This window comes from Giraffa tippelskirchi, chromosome 5, assembly GCF_054371585.1.
Source record: "Giraffa tippelskirchi isolate mGirTip1 chromosome 5, T2T-mGirTip1v1.2.pri, whole genome shotgun sequence".
Lineage (NCBI taxonomy): Eukaryota > Metazoa > Chordata > Mammalia > Artiodactyla > Giraffidae > Giraffa > Giraffa tippelskirchi.
Genome location: NC_137279.1, coordinates 101,856,169 through 101,882,732, shown reverse-complemented (window position 1 = coordinate 101,882,732; position 26,564 = coordinate 101,856,169). Strand labels below are relative to the sequence as shown.

General features: G+C 45.3%; 2 protein-coding genes and 1 long non-coding RNA gene across 3 annotated transcripts in view; 1 reads left to right on the top strand and 2 right to left on the bottom strand.

The window, feature by feature from the left end:
* Nucleotides 1-26,564, bottom strand: part of LOC145504748 (NBPF family member NBPF19-like) — a 363,203-nt gene that overhangs the window by 119,494 nt on the left and 217,145 nt on the right. The window contains exons 62-75 of the mRNA XM_081486054.1: nt 15,507-15,558; nt 14,408-14,622; nt 13,126-13,177; nt 12,308-12,483; nt 11,004-11,055; nt 9,905-10,119; nt 8,623-8,674; nt 7,805-7,980; nt 6,501-6,552; nt 5,402-5,616; nt 4,120-4,171; nt 3,302-3,477; nt 1,998-2,049; nt 899-1,113 (exon numbers count right to left, since the gene is read on the bottom strand). Of these exons, the coding sequence (XP_081342180.1) occupies nt 899-1,113; nt 1,998-2,049; nt 3,302-3,477; nt 4,120-4,171; nt 5,402-5,616; nt 6,501-6,552; nt 7,805-7,980; nt 8,623-8,674; nt 9,905-10,119; nt 11,004-11,055; nt 12,308-12,483; nt 13,126-13,177; nt 14,408-14,622; nt 15,507-15,558 (1,752 nt within the window). The remainder of the gene's footprint in view (nt 1-898; nt 1,114-1,997; nt 2,050-3,301; nt 3,478-4,119; nt 4,172-5,401; nt 5,617-6,500; nt 6,553-7,804; nt 7,981-8,622; nt 8,675-9,904; nt 10,120-11,003; nt 11,056-12,307; nt 12,484-13,125; nt 13,178-14,407; nt 14,623-15,506; nt 15,559-26,564) is intronic.
* LOC145504794 (uncharacterized) lies at nt 11,969-19,785 on the top strand. Its single transcript, XR_014052491.1, has 2 exons — nt 11,969-13,379; nt 17,616-19,785. It is a non-coding gene; the product is annotated as an uncharacterized LOC145504794 (long non-coding RNA).
* Nucleotides 21,509-26,497, bottom strand: LOC145504765 (putative NBPF family member NBPF5). The gene is made up of 4 exons (XM_081486084.1): nt 26,086-26,497; nt 24,016-24,118; nt 22,746-22,960; nt 21,509-21,704 (listed from the first exon to the last, which is right to left on the bottom strand). The coding sequence occupies exons 1-4, from the start codon at nt 26,261-26,263 to the stop codon at nt 21,649-21,651; spliced, it is 552 nt and encodes a 183-aa protein (XP_081342210.1). The 5' UTR covers nt 26,264-26,497; the 3' UTR covers nt 21,509-21,648.

Sequence of the window (26,564 nt, the reverse complement as noted above, 5' to 3'; positions counted from 1 at the left end):
ATGGGATAAGTGATTTCACACTGAGATTAAATGGGAGTGGAATCCACACACCATCAAGTCAAATGAATCTCAAAGCTGCAAACAGAGGCCATTCATCAGGTTGGGAAGTTCCAGGGCCCTGTCTTCCCTCAGAGCTGCTGCTGCTGCTGCTAAGTCGCTTCAGTCGTGTCCGTCTGTGCGACCTCATAGACGGCAGACCACCAGGATCCCCCGTCGCTGGGATTCTCCAGGCAAGACACTGGAGGGGGTTGCCATTTCCTTCTCAATGCATGAAAGTGAAAAGTGAAAGTGAAGTCGCACAGTCGTGTCCCCATGGACTTCGCGACCCCATGGAGCCTACCAGGCTACTCCATCCATGGGATTTTCCAGGCAAGAGTACTGGAGTGGGTTCCCATTGCCTTTTCCGTTACCTCAGAGAAACATACCAAAAAATGACAGTGCGCATTACCTTCTGCTATCAGAAACTTCGAACAAGATAAGTCCAAGGAAAAGAGAGAGGCTATGGGTTGACAGACGTGAACGAAAGTCGTGACACCTCCAAAGAAATAAACAAGACTGCAAAAAGCCTTGGACAGGTGTAGGAACGCAGGGACATTACCCAGAAATGACAATTAAAGCATTTCCTGTGAGATAAGAGGTTCATTCAAAATTAGGAAGCCTTTGTACCTCCTGTGCCACAATTGCTAAGGTTCATGTGAGTCTGGCTGGACCACCTTGGGTAGAGTGGTTTACCCCAGGGACAACCATGACAGGGAACTTAGAAAAGTTCATTCATAGAATGTCTCATTTTAAATGCAACTATAGAGTCTGGTTCAAATCAGGCTTCAGTATGGAAGCATAGGGTCTATCAAACGGGATCATTCTCCCAGAGTAGACTAACAGATATATCGAAGACTACCTGGGAGACCAGTCGAAATTTCATCCTCTTCAGCATGAGAGCAACCACAGGCTCCATCCATGGCAGACTCCACATTCTCTTCATCAAATGCAAATTTTCCATCACTGGAAGGCTGGTTGCAGGCAGAACCTTCCTGGAGAGTGGAAGGTACTGAAACACATTCATCTTGGGATTGCTGGAACACCACCTTCTTTTCAACATCCAGCAAGTTCACGCTGTGTCAGGTGGAGAAGGGATGACAGAAAATTAAGAGGATTCGACCCCAAGCTATCTGGCTGGTTTTCATGACAGGCATTGAGTTTGCTCACAGAAAGCAAAAGAGCAGTCGCCTTAAGGAGGGAAGTAACTCCTCCTGATGTGGAGTGGAGTGTGGGTGCCATGGGGTAGGAGAGAGACAGCAGGTTCTCTGGGCACTGGGCACACAACCAGCGGTTGAAGGAGGAGATGGAATTTTCCCTACATGCTAACGTCACCACCCCCAGCACACACAGAAGGCAGGGACAGTGGTTCAGACTTTTCTGCACAGATTGTATTGATCTGGATATCCTGTGTCCAAGTGAACACAGCTTTTAAGAAGTTAAAGATGTGTTTGAGTTTGGACTCTATTCCATTCAATTTTAAAATATTTCTTGGCACAAATATAGCTTCAAGATCAGTTTTTCAGAGTTGGAGAAAAAGGAGGTATAGACTAGATATTCTGCCTTCAAGAACTATTTTTTTCAATATTTTGTTGTAATATGAATATCGTTCGATTTTCCTCCCTTGAAATCAAATATTTACCAACATGCTGATGCCAAACCAGTGTAAGACCCATAGGCTCTCACCCTACTTTACCCACTCAGGAGAAAACACACGAATACAGGAACTCCCAGGTTTAGTTATTTCACCTGGGACAACTCACTGTACATTACTAAACTTGAAGGATTGAAAAACTGAAACGCACAAACTTGTGAAACATAAATAGACAACACTACTAAAGAGATACTTGCTGCTGCATGAATAGATGAAAGAGTTATATAGAGTACTTTCTATTTTTCTCTGGATCTGAGGTCTCCTGCTGTCACCACTGACATTCACAGCCCACAGATTTTCAAATTACCTGGGAAATGAGAGCTCTTGTCCACTCACTTGCTTGTGATCGTTTTCATTGTCTAGTAGGAAATTCAGAGACAGCAGGTCATAAGAAGCAAATCAGATCTCACACATATCTACTCAGGAAACACATATACAACAGGGACCTTAATATTCTAATTGTAAGAACATAATTCTTTAGCAAAGATATTCTAGGACACTTAAGTCGTATGAGAATTAGACTGGACTGCTTCCAGACCCATCGAGGAAATTTGCTGATTGATCTGGTATCTCTCCCAACAGCCTTCGTTCTGAGTCTGTAGAAGCACTTAAAAATGTATTTTCCACAGAGATGCTAGAAAATGAGCTGAGTTATTTTCTAGAATTATTTCTATAGTGCTGCTTGGTCCCATCAGACTATGTGGTTGTTGATGGTTTAGAGGAATTTATACTTGAGACTAGAGTGATGGGTGAATTGTGAAAGCGTTAGCCGCTCAGTAGTGGCGGTCTCTTTGTGACCGCATGGACTATAGCCCACCAGGCTCCTCTCTGTCCATTGAATTCTCCACCCAAGAATACTAGAGTGGGTGCCATTCTCTTGTCCAGAGGATCTTCATGATACAGGGATTGAACCTGGGTCTCCTGCATTGCGGGCAGATTCTTTACCATCTGAGCCACCAGGGAAGCCCAGTGAAATCTATTAACCTTCAAATCAAAAAGAATCTTTGGTGCTACACAGAAACCATGACCATTTGAAGCTGGAGGAACTGCCAGAGCCCAGCCTTACTTCATGGAAACATCCAAGCAAGGCAATGGGACAGTTGTGTCTGTCTTGGTGTCAGATACCATCTTAGCTAAGACCTGCCAACATCGAGAAAAGGGAGACTGGGGCTGAGCGCAGTAAAACACATGATGGAAATCACCTCTCCTTATAAAGAGGCAAGTCTGTCATCACTTCTGGAGAGGCCACGAACATTGACAAAAATTTAACTCATTGCGGGGAACAACACACTGGCTCCAAACGAGTTCTGACAGACACCTCCTGTGGATTTCCAGCTGAGGTGGTTGAGAGTTGTCACAAGTGCTTTGTGTCAAATGCCTGATACTGGGGTCAGGGTGACAGAGACAAGCCCGGAGCCAAAAAATGAATGAGAGCTCCCTGACCCACCTGATGTCTGTACTTAAAACTCTACCACAGAGTCTCATCCAAATCACTGTCTACAGCGCTTCCAACAGGGATGACAAACCTCAGCACCGCAGAGGTGGGGAGTACGAAGCGTACAGAGTCTACCTGGGCATATAGGTGGAGTTCTATCACAAGAAAATACTCACTGGTTACATCCCGAGCATAAGACACATCCACGTCCTCAGGTGAGAAGATGGCATTGCTCCGATAAGGCCAGAAGGAGTCTGACAGGTCAGGAAGAACTGAGTAAGTCAGGTAGTGTTCATCTAGAGAGTCCTGTGGGACTCCATTCTCTATCATCTGTGGCAGCTGTCTGTTGAACCTGGTGGGGAGGGACGGCAAAAGACTAAGCCAAGACTTATCAGAAACTGTACAGTCCTATCTGGTTTTGATGGAATGTTTGAGTGGTGAAGCCAAGGGTCTGATCCATGACAGGGAGAAAACTCTGTTTTGTGTGTGAGACACAGCGTGGTTTTACAGGGGCAGAAGAGAGAAAAAGCAGTAGGTGCTCAGTGGTCTGACCAAATAACAGGCTGATGAACAGACAGATTTCTCTGTGATGGTACAGTCACGCCTCACATACAGGGACACGGAGTAGTGGCTTTCACACTTCCACTTACATGGCATTGACATTACTATGACACACATGCCAGCATGCTAACACCAAACATATAGCAGATATGCATCTCACTCTAGAAACCACACCTGATATAAAAATTGAGTGCAAAAAAATCACTCTGACTTAGTTCACCTGGGTCGACTGACTTGGGTTTGAAACTTGACCAGTAAATAAGAAATTGGAAACAATATAAGTACCACAGTGAAAGCAGAGAACATTATGAAAAAGAATAATAGTGGTGGGCAAAACTGACGACACAATATATTCAGCACTTTCTGTCTTTCCCCGCATCAGAGGTCTGCAGAGGTTATCACTGTACAGGAGCCCACAGATATTCAAAATTACCTCGGGGCCACAACCGCTGCTCCTTTCAGGTCATCGTGACCATTCTGGTTTTCTGCAAAGAAATTAACAGAAGAGTTATGTCAGGCAAATGCCTTTCCAAAACGCCCAATCCTGTGCCTATCTTCAGAATGTGGTAACAGGCTATTGAGACAGAAATAATCCAGGAGGCCCTAGAATGAGCCTCAGAAGAAGGCACTGGGTTTCCTTCTTGAGCCATTGGACAAATTTCCTTGATATGATATGTCATCGGCAGAGTATCCTGATCCCCAGTCTGTGCAAACAGCTAAATATATCCTTTTCCCCACAGTTCCTGGGGAACAACTTAATTATATCCTCAGCCTGCTATAATACTCAGGCTTTTTTCATCTGAAATGTTGTTTATTAATGGGATAAGTGATTTCACACTGAGATTAAATGGGAGTGGAATCCACACACCATCAAGTCAAATGAATCTCAAAGCTGCAAACAGAGGCCATTCATCAGGTTGGGAAGTTCCAGGGCCCTGTCTTCCCTCAGAGCTGCTGCTGCTGCTGCTAAGTCGCTTCAGTCGTGTCCGTCTGTGCGACCTCATAGACGGCAGACCACCAGGATCCCCCGTCGCTGGGATTCTCCAGGCAAGACACTGGAGGGGGTTGCCATTTCCTTCTCAATGCATGAAAGTGAAAAGTGAAAGTGAAGTCGCACAGTCGTGTCCCCATGGACTTCGCGACCCCATGGAGCCTACCAGGCTACTCCATCCATGGGATTTTCCAGGCAAGAGTACTGGAGTGGGTTCCCATTGCCTTTTCCGTTACCTCAGAGAAACATACCAAAAAATGACAGTGCGCATTACCTTCTGCTATCAGAAACTTCGAACAAGATAAGTCCAAGGAAAAGAGAGAGGCTATGGGTTGACAGACGTGAACGAAAGTCGTGACACCTCCAAAGAAATAAACAAGACTGCAAAAAGCCTTGGACAGGTGTAGGAACGCAGGGACATTACCCAGAAATGACAATTAAAGCATTTCCTGTGAGATAAGAGGTTCATTCAAAATTAGGAAGCCTTTGTACCTCCTGTGCCACAATTGCTAAGGTTCATGTGAGTCTGGCTGGACCACCTTGGGTAGAGTGGTTTACCCCAGGGACAACCATGACAGGGAACTTAGAAAAGTTCATTCATAGAATGTCTCATTTTAAATGCAACTATAGAGTCTGGTTCAAATCAGGCTTCAGTATGGAAGCATAGGGTCTATCAAACGGGATCATTCTCCCAGAGTAGACTAACAGATATATCGAAGACTACCTGGGAGACCAGTCGAAATTTCATCCTCTTCAGCATGAGAGCAACCACAGGCTCCATCCATGGCAGACTCCACATTCTCTTCATCAAATGCAAATTTTCCATCACTGGAAGGCTGGTTGCAGGCAGAACCTTCCTGGAGAGTGGAAGGTACTGAAACACATTCATCTTGGGATTGCTGGAACACCACCTTCTTTTCAACATCCAGCAAGTTCACGCTGTGTCAGGTGGAGAAGGGATGACAGAAAATTAAGAGGATTCGACCCCAAGCTATCTGGCTGGTTTTCATGACAGGCATTGAGTTTGCTCACAGAAAGCAAAAGAGCAGTCGCCTTAAGGAGGGAAGTAACTCCTCCTGATGTGGAGTGGAGTGTGGGTGCCATGGGGTAGGAGAGAGACAGCAGGTTCTCTGGGCACTGGGCACACAACCAGCGGTTGAAGGAGGAGATGGAATTTTCCCTACATGCTAACGTCACCACCCCCAGCACACACAGAAGGCAGGGACAGTGGTTCAGACTTTTCTGCACAGATTGTATTGATCTGGATATCCTGTGTCCAAGTGAACACAGCTTTTAAGAAGTTAAAGATGTGTTTGAGTTTGGACTCTATTCCATTCAATTTTAAAATATTTCTTGGCACAAATATAGCTTCAAGATCAGTTTTTCAGAGTTGGAGAAAAAGGAGGTATAGACTAGATATTCTGCCTTCAAGAACTATTTTTTTCAATATTTTGTTGTAATATGAATATCGTTCAATTTTCCTCCCTTGAAATCAAATATTTACCAACATGCTGATGCCAAACCAGTGTAAGACCCATAGGCTCTCACCCTACTTTACCCACTCAGGAGAAAACACACGAATACAGGAACTCCCAGGTTTAGTTATTTCACCTGGGACAACTCACTGTACATTACTAAACTTGAAGGATTGAAAAACTGAAACGCACAAACTTGTGAAACATAAATAGACAACACTACTAAAGAGATACTTGCTGCTGCATGAATAGATGAAAGAGTTACATAGAGTACTTTCTATTTTTCTCTGGATCTGAGGTCTCCTGCTGTCACCACTGACATTCACAGCCCACAGATTTTCAAATTACCTGGGAAATGAGAGCTCTTGTCCACTCACTTGCTTGTGATCGTTTTCATTGTCTAGTAGGAAATTCAGAGACAGCAGGTCATAAGAAGCAAATCAGATCTCACACATATCTACTCAGGAAACACATATACAACAGGGACCTTAATATTCTAATTGTAAGAACATAATTCTTTAGCAAAGATATTCTAGGACACTTAAGTCGTATGAGAATTAGACTGGACTGCTTCCAGACCCATCGAGGAAATTTGCTGATTGATCTGGTATCTCTCCCAACAGCCTTCGTTCTGAGTCTGTAGAAGCACTTAAAAATGTATTTTCCACAGAGATGCTAGAAAATGAGCTGAGTTATTTTCTAGAATTATTTCTATAGTGCTGCTTGGTCCCATCAGACTATGTGGTTGTTGATGGTTTAGAGGAATTTATACTTGAGACTAGAGTGATGGGTGAATTGTGAAAGCGTTAGCCGCTCAGTAGTGGCGGTCTCTTTGTGACCGCATGGACTATAGCCCACCAGGCTCCTCTCTGTCCATTGAATTCTCCACCCAAGAATACTAGAGTGGGTGCCATTCTCTTGTCCAGAGGATCTTCATGATACAGGGATTGAACCTGGGTCTCCTGCATTGCGGGCAGATTCTTTACCATCTGAGCCACCAGGGAAGCCCAGTGAAATCTATTAACCTTCAAATCAAAAAGAATCTTTGGTGCTACACAGAAACCATGACCATTTGAAGCTGGAGGAACTGCCAGAGCCCAGCCTTACTTCATGGAAACATCCAAGCAAGGCAATGGGACAGTTGTGTCTGTCTTGGTGTCAGATACCATCTTAGCTAAGACCTGCCAACATCGAGAAAAGGGAGACTGGGGCTGAGCGCAGTAAAACACATGATGGAAATCACCTCTCCTTATAAAGAGGCAAGTCTGTCATCACTTCTGGAGAGGCCACGAACATTGACAAAAATTTAACTCATTGCGGGGAACAACACACTGGCTCCAAACGAGTTCTGACAGACACCTCCTGTGGATTTCCAGCTGAGGTGGTTGAGAGTTGTCACAAGTGCTTTGTGTCAAATGCCTGATACTGGGGTCAGGGTGACAGAGACAAGCCCGGAGCCAAAAAATGAATGAGAGCTCCCTGACCCACCTGATGTCTGTACTTAAAACTCTACCACAGAGTCTCATCCAAATCACTGTCTACAGCGCTTCCAACAGGGATGACAAACCTCAGCACCGCAGAGGTGGGGAGTACGAAGCGTACAGAGTCTACCTGGGCATATAGGTGGAGTTCTATCACAAGAAAATACTCACTGGTTACATCCCGAGCATAAGACACATCCACGTCCTCAGGTGAGAAGATGGCATTGCTCCGATAAGGCCAGAAGGAGTCTGACAGGTCAGGAAGAACTGAGTAAGTCAGGTAGTGTTCATCTAGAGAGTCCTGTGGGACTCCATTCTCTATCATCTGTGGCAGCTGTCTGTTGAACCTGGTGGGGAGGGACGGCAAAAGACTAAGCCAAGACTTATCAGAAACTGTACAGTCCTATCTGGTTTTGATGGAATGTTTGAGTGGTGAAGCCAAGGGTCTGATCCATGACAGGGAGAAAACTCTGTTTTGTGTGTGAGACACAGCGTGGTTTTACAGGGGCAGAAGAGAGAAAAAGCAGTAGGTGCTCAGTGGTCTGACCAAATAACAGGCTGATGAACAGACAGATTTCTCTGTGATGGTACAGTCACGCCTCACATACAGGGACACGGAGTAGTGGCTTTCACACTTCCACTTACATGGCATTGACATTACTATGACACACATGCCAGCATGCTAACACCAAACATATAGCAGATATGCATCTCACTCTAGAAACCACACCTGATATAAAAATTGAGTGCAAAAAAATCACTCTGACTTAGTTCACCTGGGTCGACTGACTTGGGTTTGAAACTTGACCAGTAAATAAGAAATTGGAAACAATATAAGTACCACAGTGAAAGCAGAGAACATTATGAAAAAGAATAATAGTGGTGGGCAAAACTGACGACACAATATATTCAGCACTTTCTGTCTTTCCCCGCATCAGAGGTCTGCAGAGGTTATCACTGTACAGGAGCCCACAGATATTCAAAATTACCTCGGGGCCACAACCGCTGCTCCTTTCAGGTCATCGTGACCATTCTGGTTTTCTGCAAAGAAATTAACAGAAGAGTTATGTCAGGCAAATGCCTTTCCAAAACGCCCAATCCTGTGCCTATCTTCAGAATGTGGTAACAGGCTATTGAGACAGAAATAATCCAGGAGGCCCTAGAATGAGCCTCAGAAGAAGGCACTGGGTTTCCTTCTTGAGCCATTGGACAAATTTCCTTGATATGATATGTCATCGGCAGAGTATCCTGATCCCCAGTCTGTGCAAACAGCTAAATATATCCTTTTCCCCACAGTTCCTGGGGAACAACTTAATTATATCCTCAGCCTGCTATAATACTCAGGCTTTTTTCATCTGAAATGTTGTTTATTAATGGGATAAGTGATTTCACACTGAGATTAAATGGGAGTGGAATCCACACACCATCAAGTCAAATGAATCTCAAAGCTGCAAACAGAGGCCATTCATCAGGTTGGGAAGTTCCAGGGCCCTGTCTTCCCTCAGAGCTGCTGCTGCTGCTGCTAAGTCGCTTCAGTCGTGTCCGTCTGTGCGACCTCATAGACGGCAGACCACCAGGATCCCCCGTCGCTGGGATTCTCCAGGCAAGACACTGGAGGGGGTTGCCATTTCCTTCTCAATGCATGAAAGTGAAAAGTGAAAGTGAAGTCGCACAGTCGTGTCCCCATGGACTTCGCGACCCCATGGAGCCTACCAGGCTACTCCATCCATGGGATTTTCCAGGCAAGAGTACTGGAGTGGGTTCCCATTGCCTTTTCCGTTACCTCAGAGAAACATACCAAAAAATGACAGTGCGCATTACCTTCTGCTATCAGAAACTTCGAACAAGATAAGTCCAAGGAAAAGAGAGAGGCTATGGGTTGACAGACGTGAACGAAAGTCGTGACACCTTCAAAGAAATAAACAAGACTGCAAAAAGCCTTGGACAGGTGTAGGAACGCAGGGACATTACCCAGAAATGACAATTAAAGCATTTCCTGTGAGATAAGAGGTTCATTCAAAATTAGGAAGCCTTTGTACCTCCTGTGCCACAATTGCTAAGGTTCATGTGAGTCTGGCTGGACCACCTTGGGTAGAGTGGTTTACCCCAGGGACAACCATGACAGGGAACTTAGAAAAGTTCATTCATAGAATGTCTCATTTTAAATGCAACTATAGAGTCTGGTTCAAATCAGGCTTCAGTATGGAAGCATAGGGTCTATCAAACGGGATCATTCTCCCAGAGTAGACTAACAGATATATCGAAGACTACCTGGGAGACCAGTCGAAATTTCATCCTCTTCAGCATGAGAGCAACCACAGGCTCCATCCATGGCAGACTCCACATTCTCTTCATCAAATGCAAATTTTCCATCACTGGAAGGCTGGTTGCAGGCAGAACCTTCCTGGAGAGTGGAAGGTACTGAAACACATTCATCTTGGGATTGCTGGAACACCACCTTCTTTTCAACATCCAGCAAGTTCACGCTGTGTCAGGTGGAGAAGGGATGACAGAAAATTAAGAGGATTCGACCCCAAGCTATCTGGCTGGTTTTCATGACAGGCATTGAGTTTGCTCACAGAAAGCAAAAGGGCAGTCCCCTTAAGGAGGGAAGTAACTCCTCCTGATGTGGAGTGGAGTGTGGGTGCCATGGGGTAGGAGAGAGACAGCAGGTTCTCTGGGCACTGGGCACACAACCAGCGGTTGAAGGAGGAGATGGAATTTTCCCTACATGCTAACGTCACCACCCCCAGCACACACAGAAGGCAGGGACAGTGGTTCAGACTTTTCTGCACAGATTGTATTGATCTGGATATCCTGTGTCCAAGTGAACACAGCTTTTAAGAAGTTAAAGATGTGTTTGAGTTTGGACTCTATTCCATTCAATTTTAAAATATTTCTTGGCACAAATATAGCTTCAAGATCAGTTTTTCAGAGTTGGAGAAAAAGGAGGTATAGACTAGATATTCTGCCTTCAAGAACTATTTTTTTCAATATTTTGTTGTAATATGAATATCGTTCGATTTTCCTCCCTTGAAATCAAATATTTACCAACATGCTGATGCCAAACCAGTGTAAGACCCATAGGCTCTCACCCTACTTTACCCACTCAGGAGAAAACACACGAATACAGGAACTCCCAGGTTTAGTTATTTCACCTGGGACAACTCACTGTACATTACTAAACTTGAAGGATTGAAAAACTGAAACGCACAAACTTGTGAAACATAAATAGACAACACTACTAAAGAGATACTTGCTGCTGCATGAATAGATGAAAGAGTTATATAGAGTACTTTCTATTTTTCTCTGGATCTGAGGTCTCCTGCTGTCACCACTGACATTCACAGCCCACAGATTTTCAAATTACCTGGGAAATGAGAGCTCTTGTCCACTCACTTGCTTGTGATCGTTTTCATTGTCTAGTAGGAAATTCAGAGACAGCAGGTCATGAGAAGCAAATCAGATCTCACACATATCTACTCAGGAAACACATATACAACAGGGACCTTAATATTCTAATTGTAAGAACATAATTCTTTAGCAAAGATATTCTAGGACACTTAAGTCGTATGAGAATTAGACTGGACTGCTTCCAGACCCATCGAGGAAATTTGCTGATTGATCTGGTATCTCTCCCAACAGCCTTCGTTCTGAGTCTGTAGAAGCACTTAAAAATGTATTTTCCACAGAGATGCTAGAAAATGAGCTGAGTTATTTTCTAGAATTATTTCTATAGTGCTGCTTGGTCCCATCAGACTATGTGGTTGTTGATGGTTTAGAGGAATTTATACTTGAGACTAGAGTGATGGGTGAATTGTGAAAGCGTTAGCCGCTCAGTAGTGGCGGTCTCTTTGTGACCGCATGGACTATAGCCCACCAGGCTCCTCTCTGTCCATTGAATTCTCCACCCAAGAATACTAGAGTGGGTGCCATTCTCTTGTCCAGAGGATCTTCATGATACAGGGATTGAACCTGGGTCTCCTGCATTGCGGGCAGATTCTTTACCATCTGAGCCACCAGGGAAGCCCAGTGAAATCTATTAACCTTCAAATCAAAAAGAATCTTTGGTGCTACACAGAAACCATGACCATTTGAAGCTGGAGGAACTGCCAGAGCCCAGCCTTACTTCATGGAAACATCCAAGCAAGGCAATGGGACAGTTGTGTCTGTCTTGGTGTCAGATACCATCTTAGCTAAGACCTGCCAACATCGAGAAAAGGGAGACTGGGGCTGAGCGCAGTAAAACACATGATGGAAATCACCTCTCCTTATAAAGAGGCAAGTCTGTCATCACTTCTGGAGAGGCCACGAACATTGACAAAAATTTAACTCATTGCGGGGAACAACACACTGGCTCCAAACGAGTTCTGACAGACACCTCCTGTGGATTTCCAGCTGAGGTGGTTGAGAGTTGTCACAAGCGCTTTGTGTCAAATGCCTGATACTGGGGTCAGGGTGACAGAGACAAGCCCGGAGCCAAAAAATGAATGAGAGCTCCCTGACCCACCTGATGTCTGTACTTAAAAGTCTACCACAGAGTCTCATCCAAATCACTGTCTACAGCGCTTCCAACAGGGATGACAAACCTCAGCACCCCAGAGGTGGGGAGTACGAAGCGTACAGAGTCTACCTGGGCATATAGGTGGAGTTCTATCACAAGAAAATACTCACTGGTTACATCCCGAGCATAAGACACATCCACGTCCTCAGGTGAGAAGATGGCATTGCTCCGATAAGGCCAGAAGGAGTCTGACAGGTCAGGAAGAACTGAGTAAGTCAGGTAGTGTTCATCTAGAGAGTCCTGTGGGACTCCATTCTCTATCATCTGTGGCAGCTGTCTGTTGAACCTGGTGGGGAGGGACGGCAAAAGACTAAGCCAAGACTTATCAGAAACTGTACAGTCCTATCTGGTTTTGATGGAATGTTTGAGTGGTGAAGCCAAGGGTCTGATCCATGACAGGGAGAAAACTCTGTTTTGTGTGTGAGACACAGCGTGGTTTTACAGGGGCAGAAGAGAGAAAAAGCAGTAGGTGCTCAGTGGTCTGACCAAATAACAGGCTGATGAACAGACAGATTTCTCTGTGATGGTACAGTCACGCCTCACATACAGGGACACGGAGTAGTGGCTTTCACACTTCCACTTACATGGCATTGACATTACTATGACACACATGCCAGCATGCTAACACCAAACATATAGCAGATATGTATCTCACTCTAGAAACCACACCTGATATAAAAATTGAGTGCAAAAAAATCACTCTGACTTAGTTCACCTGGGTCGACTGACTTGGGTTTGAAACTTGACCAGTAAATAAGAAATTGGAAACAGTATAAGTACCACAGTGAAAGCAGAGAACATTATGAAAAAGAATAATAGTGGTGGGCAAAACTGACGACACAATATATTCAGCACTTTCTGTCTTTCCCCGGATCAGAGGTCTGCAGAGGTTATCACTGTACAGGAGCCCACAGATATTCAAAATTACCTCGGGGCCACAACCGCTGCTCCTTTCAGGTCATCGTGACCATTCTGGTTTTCTGCAAAGAAATTAACAGAAGAGTTATGTCAGGCAAATGCCTTTCCAAAACGCCCAATCCTGTGCCTATCTTCAGAATGTGGTAACAGGCTATTGAGACAGAAATAATCCAGGAGGCCCTAGAGTGAGCCTCAGAAGAAGGCACTGGGTTTCCTTCTTGAGCCATTGGACAAATTTCCTTGATATGATATGTCATCGGCAGAGTATCCTGATCCCGAGTCTGTGCAAACAGCTAAATATATCCTTTTCCCCACAGTTCCTGGGGAACAACTTAATTATATCCTCAGCCTGCTATAATACTCAGGCTTTTTTCATCTGAAATGTTGTTTATTAATGGGATAAGTGATTTCACACTGAGATTAAATGGGAGTGGAATCCACACACCATCAAGTCAAATGAATCTCAAAGCTGCAAACAGAGGCCATTCATCAGGTTGGGAAGTTCCAGGGCCCTGTCTTCCCTCAGAGCTGCTGCTGCTGCTGCTAAGTCGCTTCAGTCGTGTCCGTCTGTGCGACCTCATAGACGGCAGACCACCAGGATCCCCCGTCGCTGGGATTCTCCAGGCAAGACACTGGAGGGGGTTGCCATTTCCTTCTCAATGCATGAAAGTGAAAAGTGAAAGTGAAGTCGCACAGTCGTGTCCCCATGGACTTCGCGACCCCATGGAGCCTACCAGGCTACTCCATCCATGGGATTTTCCAGGCAAGAGTACTGGAGTGGGTTCCCATTGCCTTTTCCGTTACCTCAGAGAAACATACCAAAAAATGACAGTGCGCATTACCTTCTGCTATCAGAAACTTCGAACAAGATAAGTCCAAGGAAAAGAGAGAGGCTATGGGTTGACAGACGTGAACGAAAGTCGTGACATCTCCAAAGAAATAAACAAGACTGCAAAAAGCCTTGGACAGGTGTAGGAACGCAGGGACATTACCCAGAAATGACAATTAAAGCATTTCCTGTGAGATAAGAGGTTCATTCAAAATTAGGAAGCCTTTGTACCTCCTGTGCCACAATTGCTAAGGTTCATGTGAGTCTGGCTGGACCACCTTGGGTAGAGTGGTTTACCCCAGGGACAACCATGACAGGGAACTTAGAAAAGTTCATTCATAGAATGTCTCATTTTAAATGCAACTATAGAGTCTGGTTCAAATCAGGCTTCAGTATGGAAGCATAGGGTCTATCAAACGGGATCATTCTCCCAGAGTAGACTAACAGATATATCGAAGACTACCTGGGAGACCAGTCGAAATTTCATCCTCTTCAGCATGAGAGCAACCACAGGCTCCATCCATGGCAGACTCCACATTCTCTTCATCAAATGCAAATTTTCCATCACTGGAAGGCTGGTTGCAGGCAGAACCTTCCTGGAGAGTGGAAGGTACTGAAACACATTCATCTTGGGATTGCTGGAACACCACCTTCTTTTCAACATCCAGCAAGTTCACGCTGTGTCAGGTGGAGAAGGGATGACAGAAAATTAAGAGGATTCGACCCCAAGCTATCTGGCTGGTTTTCATGACAGGCATTGAGTTTGCTCACAGAAAGCAAAAGGGCAGTCCCCTTAAGGAGGGAAGTAACTCCTCCTGATGTGGAGTGGAGTGTGGGTGCCATGGGGTAGGAGAGAGACAGCAGGTTCTCTGGGCACTGGGCACACAACCAGCGGTTGAAGGAGGAGATGGAATTTTCCCTACATGCTAACGTCACCACCCCCAGCACACACAGAAGGCAGGGACAGTGGTTCAGACTTTTCTGCACAGATTGTATTGATCTGGATATCCTGTGTCCAAGTGAACACAGCTTTTAAGAAGTTAAAGATGTGTTTGAGTTTGGACTCTATTCCATTCAATTTTAAAATATTTCTTGGCACAAATATAGCTTCAAGATCAGTTTTTCAGAGTTGGAGAAAAAGGAGGTATAGACTAGATATTCTGCCTTCAAGAACTATTTTTTTCAATATTTTGTTGTAATATGAATATCGTTCGATTTTCCTCCCTTGAAATCAAATATTTACCAACATGCTGATGCCAAACCAGTGTAAGACCCATAGGCTCTCACCCTACTTTAACCACTCAGGAGAAAACACATGAATACAGGAACTCCCAGGTTTAGTTATTTCACCTGGGACAACTCACTGTACATTACTAAACTTGAAGGATTGAAAAACTGAAACGCACAAACTTGTGAAACATAAATAGACAACACTACTAAAGAGACACTTGCTGCTGCATGAATAGATGAGAGAGTTACATAGAGTACTTTCTATTTTTCTCTGGATCTGAGGTCTCCTGCTGTCACCACTGACATTCACAGCCCACAGATTTTCAAATTACCTGGGAAATGAGAGCTCTTGTCCACTCACTTGCTTGTGATCGTTTTCATTGTCTAGTAGGAAATTCAGAGACAGCAGGTCATGAGAAGCAAATCAGATCTCACACATATCTACTCAGGAAACACATATACAACAGGGACCTTAATATTCTAATTGCAAGAACATAATTCTTTAGCAAAGATATTCTAGGACACTTAAGTCGTATGAGAATTAGACTGGACTGCTTCCAGACCCATCGAGGAAATTTGCTGCTTGATCTGGTATCTCTCCCAACAGCCTTTGTTCTGAGTCTGTAGAAGCTCTTAAAAATGTATTTTCCACAGAGATGCTAGAAAATGAGCTGAGTTATTTTCTAGAATTATTTCTATAGTGCTGCTTGGTCCCATCAGACTATGTGGTTGTTGATGGTTCAGAGGAATTTATGCTTGAGACTAGAGTGATGGGTGAATTGTGAAAGCGTTAGCCGCTCAATGGTGGCGGTCTCTTTGTGACCGCATGGACTATAGCCCACCAGGCTCCTCTCTGTCCATTGAATTCTCCACCCAAGAATACTAGAGTGGGTGCCATTCTCTTGTCCAGAGGATCTTCATGATACAGGGATTGAACCTGGGTCTCCTGCATTGCGGGCAGATTCTTTACCATCTGAGCCACCAGGGAAGCCCAGTGAAATCTATTAACCTTCAAATCAAAAAGAATCTTTGGTGCTACACAGAAACCATGACCATTTGAAGCTGGAGGAACTGCCAGAGCCCAGCCTTACTTCATGGAAACATCCAAGCAAGGCAATGGGACAGTTGTGTCTGTCTTGGTGTCAGATACCATCTTAGCTAAGACCTGCCAACATCGAGAAAAGGGAGACTGGGGCTGAGCGCAGTAAAACACATGATGGAAATCACCTCTCCTTATAAAGAGGCAAGTCTGTCATCACTTCTGGAGAGGCCACGAACATTGACAAAAATTTAACTCATTGCGGGGAACAACACACTGGCTCCAAACGAGTTCTGACAGACACCTCCTGTGGATTTCCAGCTGAGGTGGTTGAGAGTTGTCACAAGCGCTTTGTGTCAAATGCCTGATACTGGGGTCAGGGTGACAGAGACAAGCCCGGAGCCAAAAAATGAATGCGAGCTCCCTGACCCACCTGATGTCTGTGTTCCATAATAGTCCCGTTTCCCTGGTTTCAGCTAAGATGTGTCTATACAACCTGTCCTTAGAGATGACCTTCCTTGGTCTACTCGGCTTGTGAGGAGAAATAATATGGGGGCTACCTGAGATATTGCTTGGAATTTCATCTTCTTTAGCATGAGAGCAACCAGCGGCTCCATCTGGACCAAGGTCTACTTCCAGTTCATTAAATTTCAATGTATCATCACTGCGAGGCTGGGGGCTGTCAGAACTTCCTTGGAAAATTGAAGGCATCAAGGCACATTCATCCTTGGATTCTTCAGGCACTTCCTTCTTTTCAGCCTCCTGCAGCTCCATGCTGTGCCAGATGGGAAAGGAATGAGAGAAAATTAAATGGAGAAGATCTGACCCCAAGCCATTCTGGCTGCTTTTGACAGGAGGCATGGGGAGTGGTCACAGAGAGTAAAAGAGCAGGCCCCTTACAGACAGAAGGAGCTGTCCTCTCTCATATGAAGTGGAGTGTGTCAGTCTGGGGATGGCAGAGGGAGACAAGCAGGTACCCTACATTCCGGCCACAAACCTCTGATGAGGAAGGAGATTCAACCATCCCAGGATGGGACTTTCAGGAACAGGAAGCACAAACGAACTTCGCACCAAGTGCTTCCCCCGGGTCCTAATCCATGTTGAATATAAGGTGAAGTAGTCAAGTGAATCGGAGAAGGCAATGGCACCCCACTCCAGTACCCTTGCCTGGAAAATCTCATGGACGGAGGGGCCTGGTTGGCTACAGTCTATGGGGTCGCTAAGAGTCGGACACGACTGAGCGACTTCACTTTCACTTTTCCCTTTCATGCACTGGAGAAGGAAATGGCAACCCACTCCAGTGTTCTTGCCTGGAGAATCCCAGGAACGGCGGAGCCTGGTGGCCTGCCGTCTATGGGGTCGCACAGAGTCGGGCACGACTGAAGCGACTTAGCAGCAGCAGCAGCAGTCAAGTGAATAAGGGCTTCCCCGGTGGCTCAGTGGTAAAGAGGCCTGCCAATGCAGAGATGCGGCTTCGAACCCTGGGCCAGGAATATCCCTTGGAGAAGGAAATGGCAACCCACTCCAGTCTTCTCCATGGGAAAAAGCAATGGACAGAGGAGCCTGGCATGCTCCAGGCCGTGGGGTCACAAACATTCAGAGACAACTGAGCAACTGAGCATGCACAGTGAACCGAATACAGATATTAAAGCCTGATAGACTCTCGGAGATGTTCTACCTTCTCTTTAGGAACACAAAGGCCTGCAAGGCCGCTTTCACTTACTATTGTCAAGGAAAACCAATTTTGTTTTGCACAGTTGTCCTGCGGTTTCATTTTTCTAATTGCTTCTCTACTAATTCTGTTGCTAGTTACCTTCCTTGCAAGGCTCTAAAACACCTGTGTAGAAATAGATATTTATCTCACTTGGCCTTCCTTTAGAAGAGAACAGATACTCTCTGTGTGGAAAGGAAATCCTAAGGGTGCTGCATTCACCTTGGGTCATACATACACGTAGCACAGAGACAGCAGACAACCAAGTTACAGGGACATTTCCATGTGGGTGGAGCGAAGTAAATGAATCCCAGCTGCAGTTGTGCTTATACTTACATCTGGCATGTGACTCTCTTGAGGTACTTATTGTTCTTTTGTGACCCTGTCCACATTTTCCCTACACGTTACCAGCTCCTGATAGAAAGACTGAAAACCACAATCACAGAAAACTAACCAATCTAACCACATGGACTACAGTCTTGTCTAACTCAATGAAACTATGAGCCATGCCGTGTAGGGTCAGGGTGGAGGGTTCTGACAAAATGTGCTCCACTGGAGAAGGGAATGGTAAACCACTTCAGTATTTTTGCCTTGAGAACCCCATGAACACTATGAAAAGGCAAAAAGATAGGACACTGGAAGATGAATTCCCCAGGTGGGTAGGTGCCCTATATGCTCCTGGAGATCAGTGGAGAAATAAGTTCCGAAAGAATGAAGAGATGGAGTCAATGCAAAAACAACACCCAGTTGTGGATGTGACTGGTGATGGGAAGCAAGGTCTGATGCTGTAAGAAGAATATTGCATAGGAACCTGGAATGTTAGGTCCGTGTTTCAAGGCAAATTGGAAGTGGTCAAACAGGAGATGCCAAGAGTGAATGCCAACATTTTAGGAATCAGCGTCCTAAAATGGACTAGAATGGGTGAATTTAACTCAGATGACTATTATATGTACTACTGTGGGCACGAATCCCTTAGAAGAAGTGGAGTAGCCATCATAGTTAACAAAAGAGTCCAAAAGCTAGTACTTGGATGCAATCTCAAAAACGACAGAATGATCTCTGTTCCTATCCGAGGCAAATCATTAAATATCACTGTTATCCAAGTCTATGCCCCGACCAGTAATGCTGAAGAAGCTGAAATTGAAAGGTTCTATGAAGACCTACAAGACCTTCTAGAACTAATACCCATAAAAGATGTTCTTTCCATTACAGGGGACGGGAATGCAAAAGTAGGAAGTCAAGAAACACGTGCAGTTAACAGGCAAATTTAGCCTTGGAGTACAGAATGAAGCAGGGCAAAGGCTAATCGAGTTTTGCCAAGGGAACACACTGGTTATAGCAACACCCTCTTCCAACAACGCAAGAGAACACTCTACACATGGACATCACCAGATGGGCAACACCAAAATCAGACTCTGGGAGTTGGTGATGGACAGGGAAGCCTGGCGTGCTGCGGTTCATGGGGTCCCAAAGAGTCGGACACTACTGAGCAACTGAACTGAACTGAACTGATATTCTTTGTAGCCAAAGGTGGAGAAGTTCTATCGAGTCAGCAAAAAGAAGATCGGGAGCTGACTGTGGCTCAGATCATGAACTCCTTATTGCCAAATTCAGACTTAAATTGAAGCAAGTAGGGAAAACCATTAGACCATTCAGCTATGACCTAAATCAACTCCCTTATGATTATACAGTGGAGGTGAGAAAGAGGTTTAAGGGACTAGATCTGATAGAGTGCCTGATGAACTATGGACAGAGGTTTGTGACATTGTACAGGAGACAGGGATCAAGACCATCCCCAAGAAAAAGAAATGTAAAAAACCCAAATGGCTGTCTGAGGAGGCATTACAAATAGCTGTGAAAAGAAGAGAATCAAAAAGCAAAAGAGAACAGGAAAGATATTCCCATTTGAATGCAGAGTTCCCGAGAATAGCAAGGGGTGATAAGAACACTTTTCTCAATGAACAGTGCAAAGAAAGAGAGGAAAACAATAGAATGGCAAAGGCCAGAGATCTCTTCAAGAAAATGAGAGGTAGCAAGGGAATCTTTCATGCAAAGATGGGCTCAATAAAGGGCAGAAATTGTATTGACCTCACAGAGCAGAAGATATTAAGAAGAGGTGGCAATAATACACGGAAGAATTATACAAAAAAATTTTCATGATCCAGATAACCAAGATGGTGTGATCACTCACCTAGAGCCAGACATCCTGGAATGTGACGTCAAGTGGGCCTCAGGAAGCATCACTACAAACAAAGCTGGTGGAGGTGATGGAATTCCAGGTGAGCTATTTCAAATTCTAAAAGATAATGCTGTCAAAGTGCTGCACTCAATAGGCCAGCAAATTTGGAAAACTCAGCAGTGGCCACAGGACCGGAAAAGGTCAGGTCTGATTCCAATCCCAAAGAAAGGCAATGCCAAAGAATGCTCAAACTACTGCACAATCGCACTCATCTCACACGCTAGTAAAGTAATGCTCAAAATTCTCGTAGTCAGGCTGCAAGAATACATGAACCGTGAACTTCTAGATGTTCAAGCTGGTTTTAGAAAAGGCAGAGGAACCAGAAACCAAATTGCCAAAGTTTGTTGGATCATCGAAAAAGCAGAGAGTGCCAGGAAAATATCTACCTATGCTTTATTAACTATGCCAAAGTCTTTGACTGTGTGCCTCACCACAAACTGTGGAAAATTTTGAAAGAGATGGGAATACCAGACCACCTGACAGGCCTCTTCAGAAATCTGTATGCAGGTCAGGAAGCAACAGTTAGAACTGGACATGGAACAACGGACTGGTTCCAAACAGGAAAAGGAGTACATCAAGGCTGTATATTGTCACCCTGCTTATTTAACTTATATGCAGAGTACGTCATGAGAAATGCTGGGCTGGTTGAAGCACAAGCTGGAATGAAGATTGCCAGGAGAAATATCAATAACCTCAGATATGCAGAAGACACCACCCTTATGGCAGAAAGTGAAGAAGAACTGAAGTGCCTCTTGATGAAAGTGAAAGAGGAGAGTGAGTAAGTTGGCTAAAACTCAACATTCAGAAAGCTAAGACGAAGGCGTATGGTCCCATCACTTCATGGCAAATAGATGGGGAGACAGTGGCACCAGGGGCAGACTTAGATTTGGGGCTCTAAAATCAGTGCAGATGGTGACTGCAGCCATGAAATTAAAAGGCGCTTACTCCTTGGAAGAAAAGTTATGACCAACCTAGATAGCATATTAAAAAGCAGAGACATGACTTTGCCAACAAAGGTCCATCTACTCGAGGCTATGGTTTTTCCAGTAGTCATGTATGGATGTGAGAGTTGGATTATAAAGAGAGCTGAGTGCCGAAGAATTGATGCTGTTGAACGGTGGTGGTGCAGAAGACGCTTGAGAGTCCCTTGGCCGGCAAGGAGATCCAACCAGTCCATCCCAAAGGAAATCAGTCCTGAATATTCATTGGGAGGACTGATTTTGAAGCTGAAACGCCAATATTTTGGCCACATGATGCAAAGATCTGACTCATTTGAATAGACCTTGATGCTGGGAAAGATTGAAGGCAGAAAGAGAAGGGGATGACAGAGGGTGAGAGGGTTGGATGGTATCACCAACTCAGTGGACATGAATTTGAGTAAACTCGAGGAGTTGGTGATGGACAGGGAGGCCTGGTGTGCTCAGTCCATGAGATCACAAAGAGTCGGACATGACTGAGTGGCTGAACTGGACTGATAGTTAATTGTTACCTGGGGGTTAGTGTTTCTTGTGCTTGTTCAGCCTCTTCGTCTTCACAAATTTCTGCAAACAAAATCAGAAATATCCAGTCAGCTTCTAGTCACTTCCCCCATCACAAACACAGGGACTCATATGGTCACAGAGTCATAAATATCTATGTACGAATTAGTACTGTATGGAAGTTTTAATGCATTGTCTTTAAACAACTGCCCAAGCATGGACTTCTGATCCAACAGGCAGTGTGTTTCTAAACTGGTAGATCATCCTCAGGACACCTTCTGCTTGAAATTGGGCAATCATTTAAATGGTCTTTTCTTCCTGATATCACCTCACATTGTCCACCTTCCATCTCCACTTCTACAAATGTATCATCCATCCTGACACAAATTCTGCCAAAGACACGGCGTCTATAGACCTTCTCAGGTCTCACAAGATGCCCTCCTTTCTCTAAGGAGAACAACCATGTCCCACAGCCCTCCATCTGGGAACATCCTGGCTCTTCAAGGTGGCTTTTGTGTATTATCTGGGAAAGCCTCTCTATGGAAAGTGCTCCATCTGCCCAACACCAAGACCAACTCCATCACGTACCTTATCCAACACCACAAAGTGAAGGGCTTTCTTTTTTCTGCAGTGTATTTGTAAATATTCCCAAATTTCATCACTATAGCTACTAGCAATAGATTATTTCACCCAGTTTACAGATGAGAAGAGTTACTAACATAAGGAAAAGCAATCGTTCTCACATATTGATAAACACAGCACTCAGCCTGGAACCTGGGAACTTCCAAGCTTCCTCTAGGGCTCTATTCACTCTAACAAGCTGTCTCCTGTCACCTCCATCTTTTTGTGCTTTAATGCTGGCTGGATGTTTCCTCCTGCCTCAGTGGCCATGGTCCATCAGGGAGGAAGCCGACAAGTGGGATATAATGACCTCCACCCTGTGCATTTCTCCATTGTCCTCTTACTTAGACAATCCTGCTCCTACAAAGCCCCAAAGAGGACACGAACCAGGAAAGCTGATCAACATTCGTACTGGAGCTGTTCATCTCACCAACTGGGGACCTAGGAAAGGATCAGTGCTCTCAGGGTCTGTGGCCCCCTCACCTGGGCTGAGCTTGCAGGCAAGGCGCTCTGCCAGGCGGTATCCCTCAGACAGGCTCTCTCGGAAGCCCTGCCCCTGGTGCTTGTCCAGGTCATTGTGGGTGAGGAGGTCCTTGAGGTGCTGCCTGAGCAGGACGGAGTCATCTTTCCCATCCTGTAGTGTCTGCCGTAACTGGGTCAGCTCTCGTGCCTGACTTCGAATTAGGATCTCACAAGTCCTAGGTGGAACAGAAGACACAGTTGTAAAAGGCAAAAAGTTAGATGAAAGACACTTAGGGATTTCTGTGAGAACAACCCCAAGGAGACCTTTAAACCGAATTCTGGCACATATCTGATGACTGGCTCAGGCACTCAGTCGTGTCCGACTCTTGCGACCCCTATAGTGTACCAGTCTCCTCTGCCCATTGCATTATCCTGGCAAGAATACTGGAGTGGGTTGCCATTTCCTACTCCATATCTGATGACTGGCCTATGTCAAAGAGAAAGAAGGTAAACAAAGGTTTCTTCTCTATCAGAAAGTACTCCTGTAAGATTCCGTGACATTCCATTCATCTTGTCCTTCTGTAAAGATATCCTACTGTCTTCCCTGGTGGCTCAGCTGCTAAAGAACCTGACTGACAATTCAGGAAACACAAGAGGTGCAGCTTTGGTCCCTAAGTCAGGAACATTCCCTGGAGAAGGAAATGGCAATCCACTCCAATATTCTTGCCTGGAAACTTCATGGACAGAGGAGCCTGGTGGGCTACAGTCCATGGGTCATAAAGAGTCACTACTGAGTGCACATGCATGCATCAATGTCTTCCTAAATCTGCATCATGACGATGTCTCTCCAGTTCCTCACTCGGCCATGCCCATTTGCATTAAAAAATACACAAAGTAGTTTCTGTATTTTTAATCTGGCAACACAAAGTACTGTCCAGTGAATGACACACAGCCAGATATAGAGTGTGGACAAGTATATCCGGGGTGAGTTGGAAAGAACAGAAGCATGACAGGGTGAAGAAAGCATTCCAGGATGGAGTCAGGCAGGAGGGGGGTGTGGTTTAAAGGCAAATAGGGTACCGATGGCACAACATTGTGAATGAGCCAAGTGCCACTGGTTCACTTGAATGTAGTGAATTTCATGATGAGATTCAAGGCAATAGTTGATTGAAAAGCAAAGTAAATTCCTTCCTGAATAACAACTGGAGTCCATAATTCACCAACTGGTATTCTCCACCTATTTGATAAGACTGTGCCCTGTGCCTGCCATGAACATTCCTGCCCTCCTTACCTCAGCCTTTCATCAAGTGTTGGCTTCTCTGCCGGCCTCGGCACCTCAAATGGCAGCTTCTCCCCCAGCACGGATTCAACAATGTCGTTATATGCTCCACACTCTGAGGAAAGAGAGACACAGCCTCAGGGAAAGCTGGCCTTGCTGCTGTGGTCACTGTCTTCAAGGGAGGAGGACAGACCACCTTAGTGGTGGAGGTAACTCTTTTTCCAGTCTCTATGGAGAGATTGCCACATCTGATTCCTTAGCATCTGAACCGAGGTGACTCCCCATTTTAGAGCTGAAGAAAGAGAAGCTCCAAGACACAGAAAGTAACTAGACAAGATGAACTGCCATTTGACAAAGTCAGAATTCACATCCCCTGAGAATGACCCTGAATCCTGGGCCACTGAACCAAGACCTGCAGCCTCTGAGGTGAGACACTGAGCAGGGGCCTGGGCTGGTGATCCCTGTGTGGTTGGGAAGGCTCCTAGGACTATAGGACTGATGGTTCCCTTCTGCTGGGATTTCAATAATGAACACGTGTCTCAAGGTGTAAAACTCACCTGGACATACTTGTGTGAAATAGAATACATGAAATCATAAGGACGTGAAAGAGATATGCCCAAACACTGAGAAAGTCTGTGTTATTAGGAACAGTAGAACTATGAACTACGTGTATTTACACTGAGTAGGCACTATTGTCAGGGCTTTGTCAGATTTACTCAGTATGCACTACAACGAAAACCCTAGTTACTATTACAACACCACACACACAGAGGAGGAACCAGAGACACAGAAAGGTTCCCAACAGGGATGTGAGCCCAGGAAACCTGGCCCAGAGTCCATGTCTTTCACACTGTGCTGTGGTGACCTCCACACCAGGGTCCTGGTGAGACATCTCTTCTTCACCAGCCTCACAATTTCTTTCTTAGAATTTTGTGACTATCATAAGGAGCGGTATAAATAATACTGAGTTTGTCCTTTGCCCAAAGCTCATCATTTCACTTTCTTAAATAGTAGGCTTTCCTTCTTTCTTGTCTCTGTGTCAATCATTTTTCATTAACTCCCTCATTGCTTCATTGAAAATGATTGTAGTAAAGTGACACAGACACAAGTTGTCAAGATTCCTCTCATCCCCTTGTTGTGCATGTACCCTGGACATGACTTCTTTTCCTTACTCCAGGCCCCTCTTACTGAACAGGCAAAAATGATTCCCATTGCCAGGCTGACTGTGGGTGCAGAGGGCCTCCTCACACTCTGCCTGGGTTTTTACTGTGGCTGGTGATCTCCCCCCACTTACCATCATCCTCATGTTGGTCACAGCTTATAGCACACACTCAGGGTCCCCCGGACTCCTGGTCAACCTGCATCACCAAAGTTGCACCAGCTCAAGTGGGGACAGAGGGGAAAGTACAGATTGTCTGATTTCACCAGAAACACCTTCATTCTTGCCAGAGGGTCACATGGCTTTCTTGGACTCAGAAGGAGAACTTGTACACTCAGAAAGCATGGCTTCCTTCTCACCAGGGAGTCTCTGTCTTGACGGCATCACACAGACCATGGTTTCAATGAGAAGCCGACTCATCCTTAATCTCCTTTAAATCATATCCCCCCTCTTCTCACAATGTCTAACCACACCTTACCCCAGTGTACCTAGCCCAGGGCGTTGCCAGTGGAGCATCAGGGAACCTTGAACGGATGGAGATCATTAGTTGCAGGGGTTTAGCCAAGAGGCATGCAGGGTCAGATACGGAACAGAAAAGATTCCAGTCAACACAGCTTAGTTTGCTTCTGAGACACACAGGCACTCCTGTGCCTGCACCAGGAATCACTGTCTGGTATTTTCACTCCAATCTCACCCTAGACATCACTGCAAACTTGGAAAAGTGCCTCCACTCCTTGTGCCTCAGTTTTCCCAGCCTCAGGGAACTGAAGGCAAAAGAGCCACTCCTACCTTTCCTGGATTGTGGTCAGAATGGAATTCAAAATGACAAAGGGAAAAGGAGACCAATCCTGGAGACTTATACTTTCTTAGAGGGAAGGCCGTGATCATTCATTGCTTTGGTGACCATGACCCCGAGGACTTACTGTATTTCTGCAGCTGGTTGGCCAGGGAGTAAGCAGTAGCTTCGGATACGAGGAATTTCTCTGTGAGGTCTCTGAAGTCCTGCTTGCACTTTGCCAGCTGCAACCGAAGCTCCTGGTTGACTTCCGTGAGGGTACGTTCTGCCCTCACATCAGATAAAGGGGGAACACATACTGCCATGGTGACATGTGGTAGAACGGGTAGAAGCCAAGGTGGGAAGGAGACACCCAATATATGGGGGGGTTAAAGACAAATAAGATCACATAGGCTTAATCAGCACTGAGGGATGACAAAAACTGGAATTCCTAACTTACTGTTGAGAACAACTAGAGGGTTCTCAACCGCAAAAAGAAGATGAAGATGCCAGAGCTCAGAGCCAAAGGTCCTGTGCGGGGCTGAGACCCAGACAGGAGTGAAGGGGGGGGGGGGTACCCAGCGTGCTAGGTAACCATCCGGAGTTGCCATAACAGAACTGGTAGGG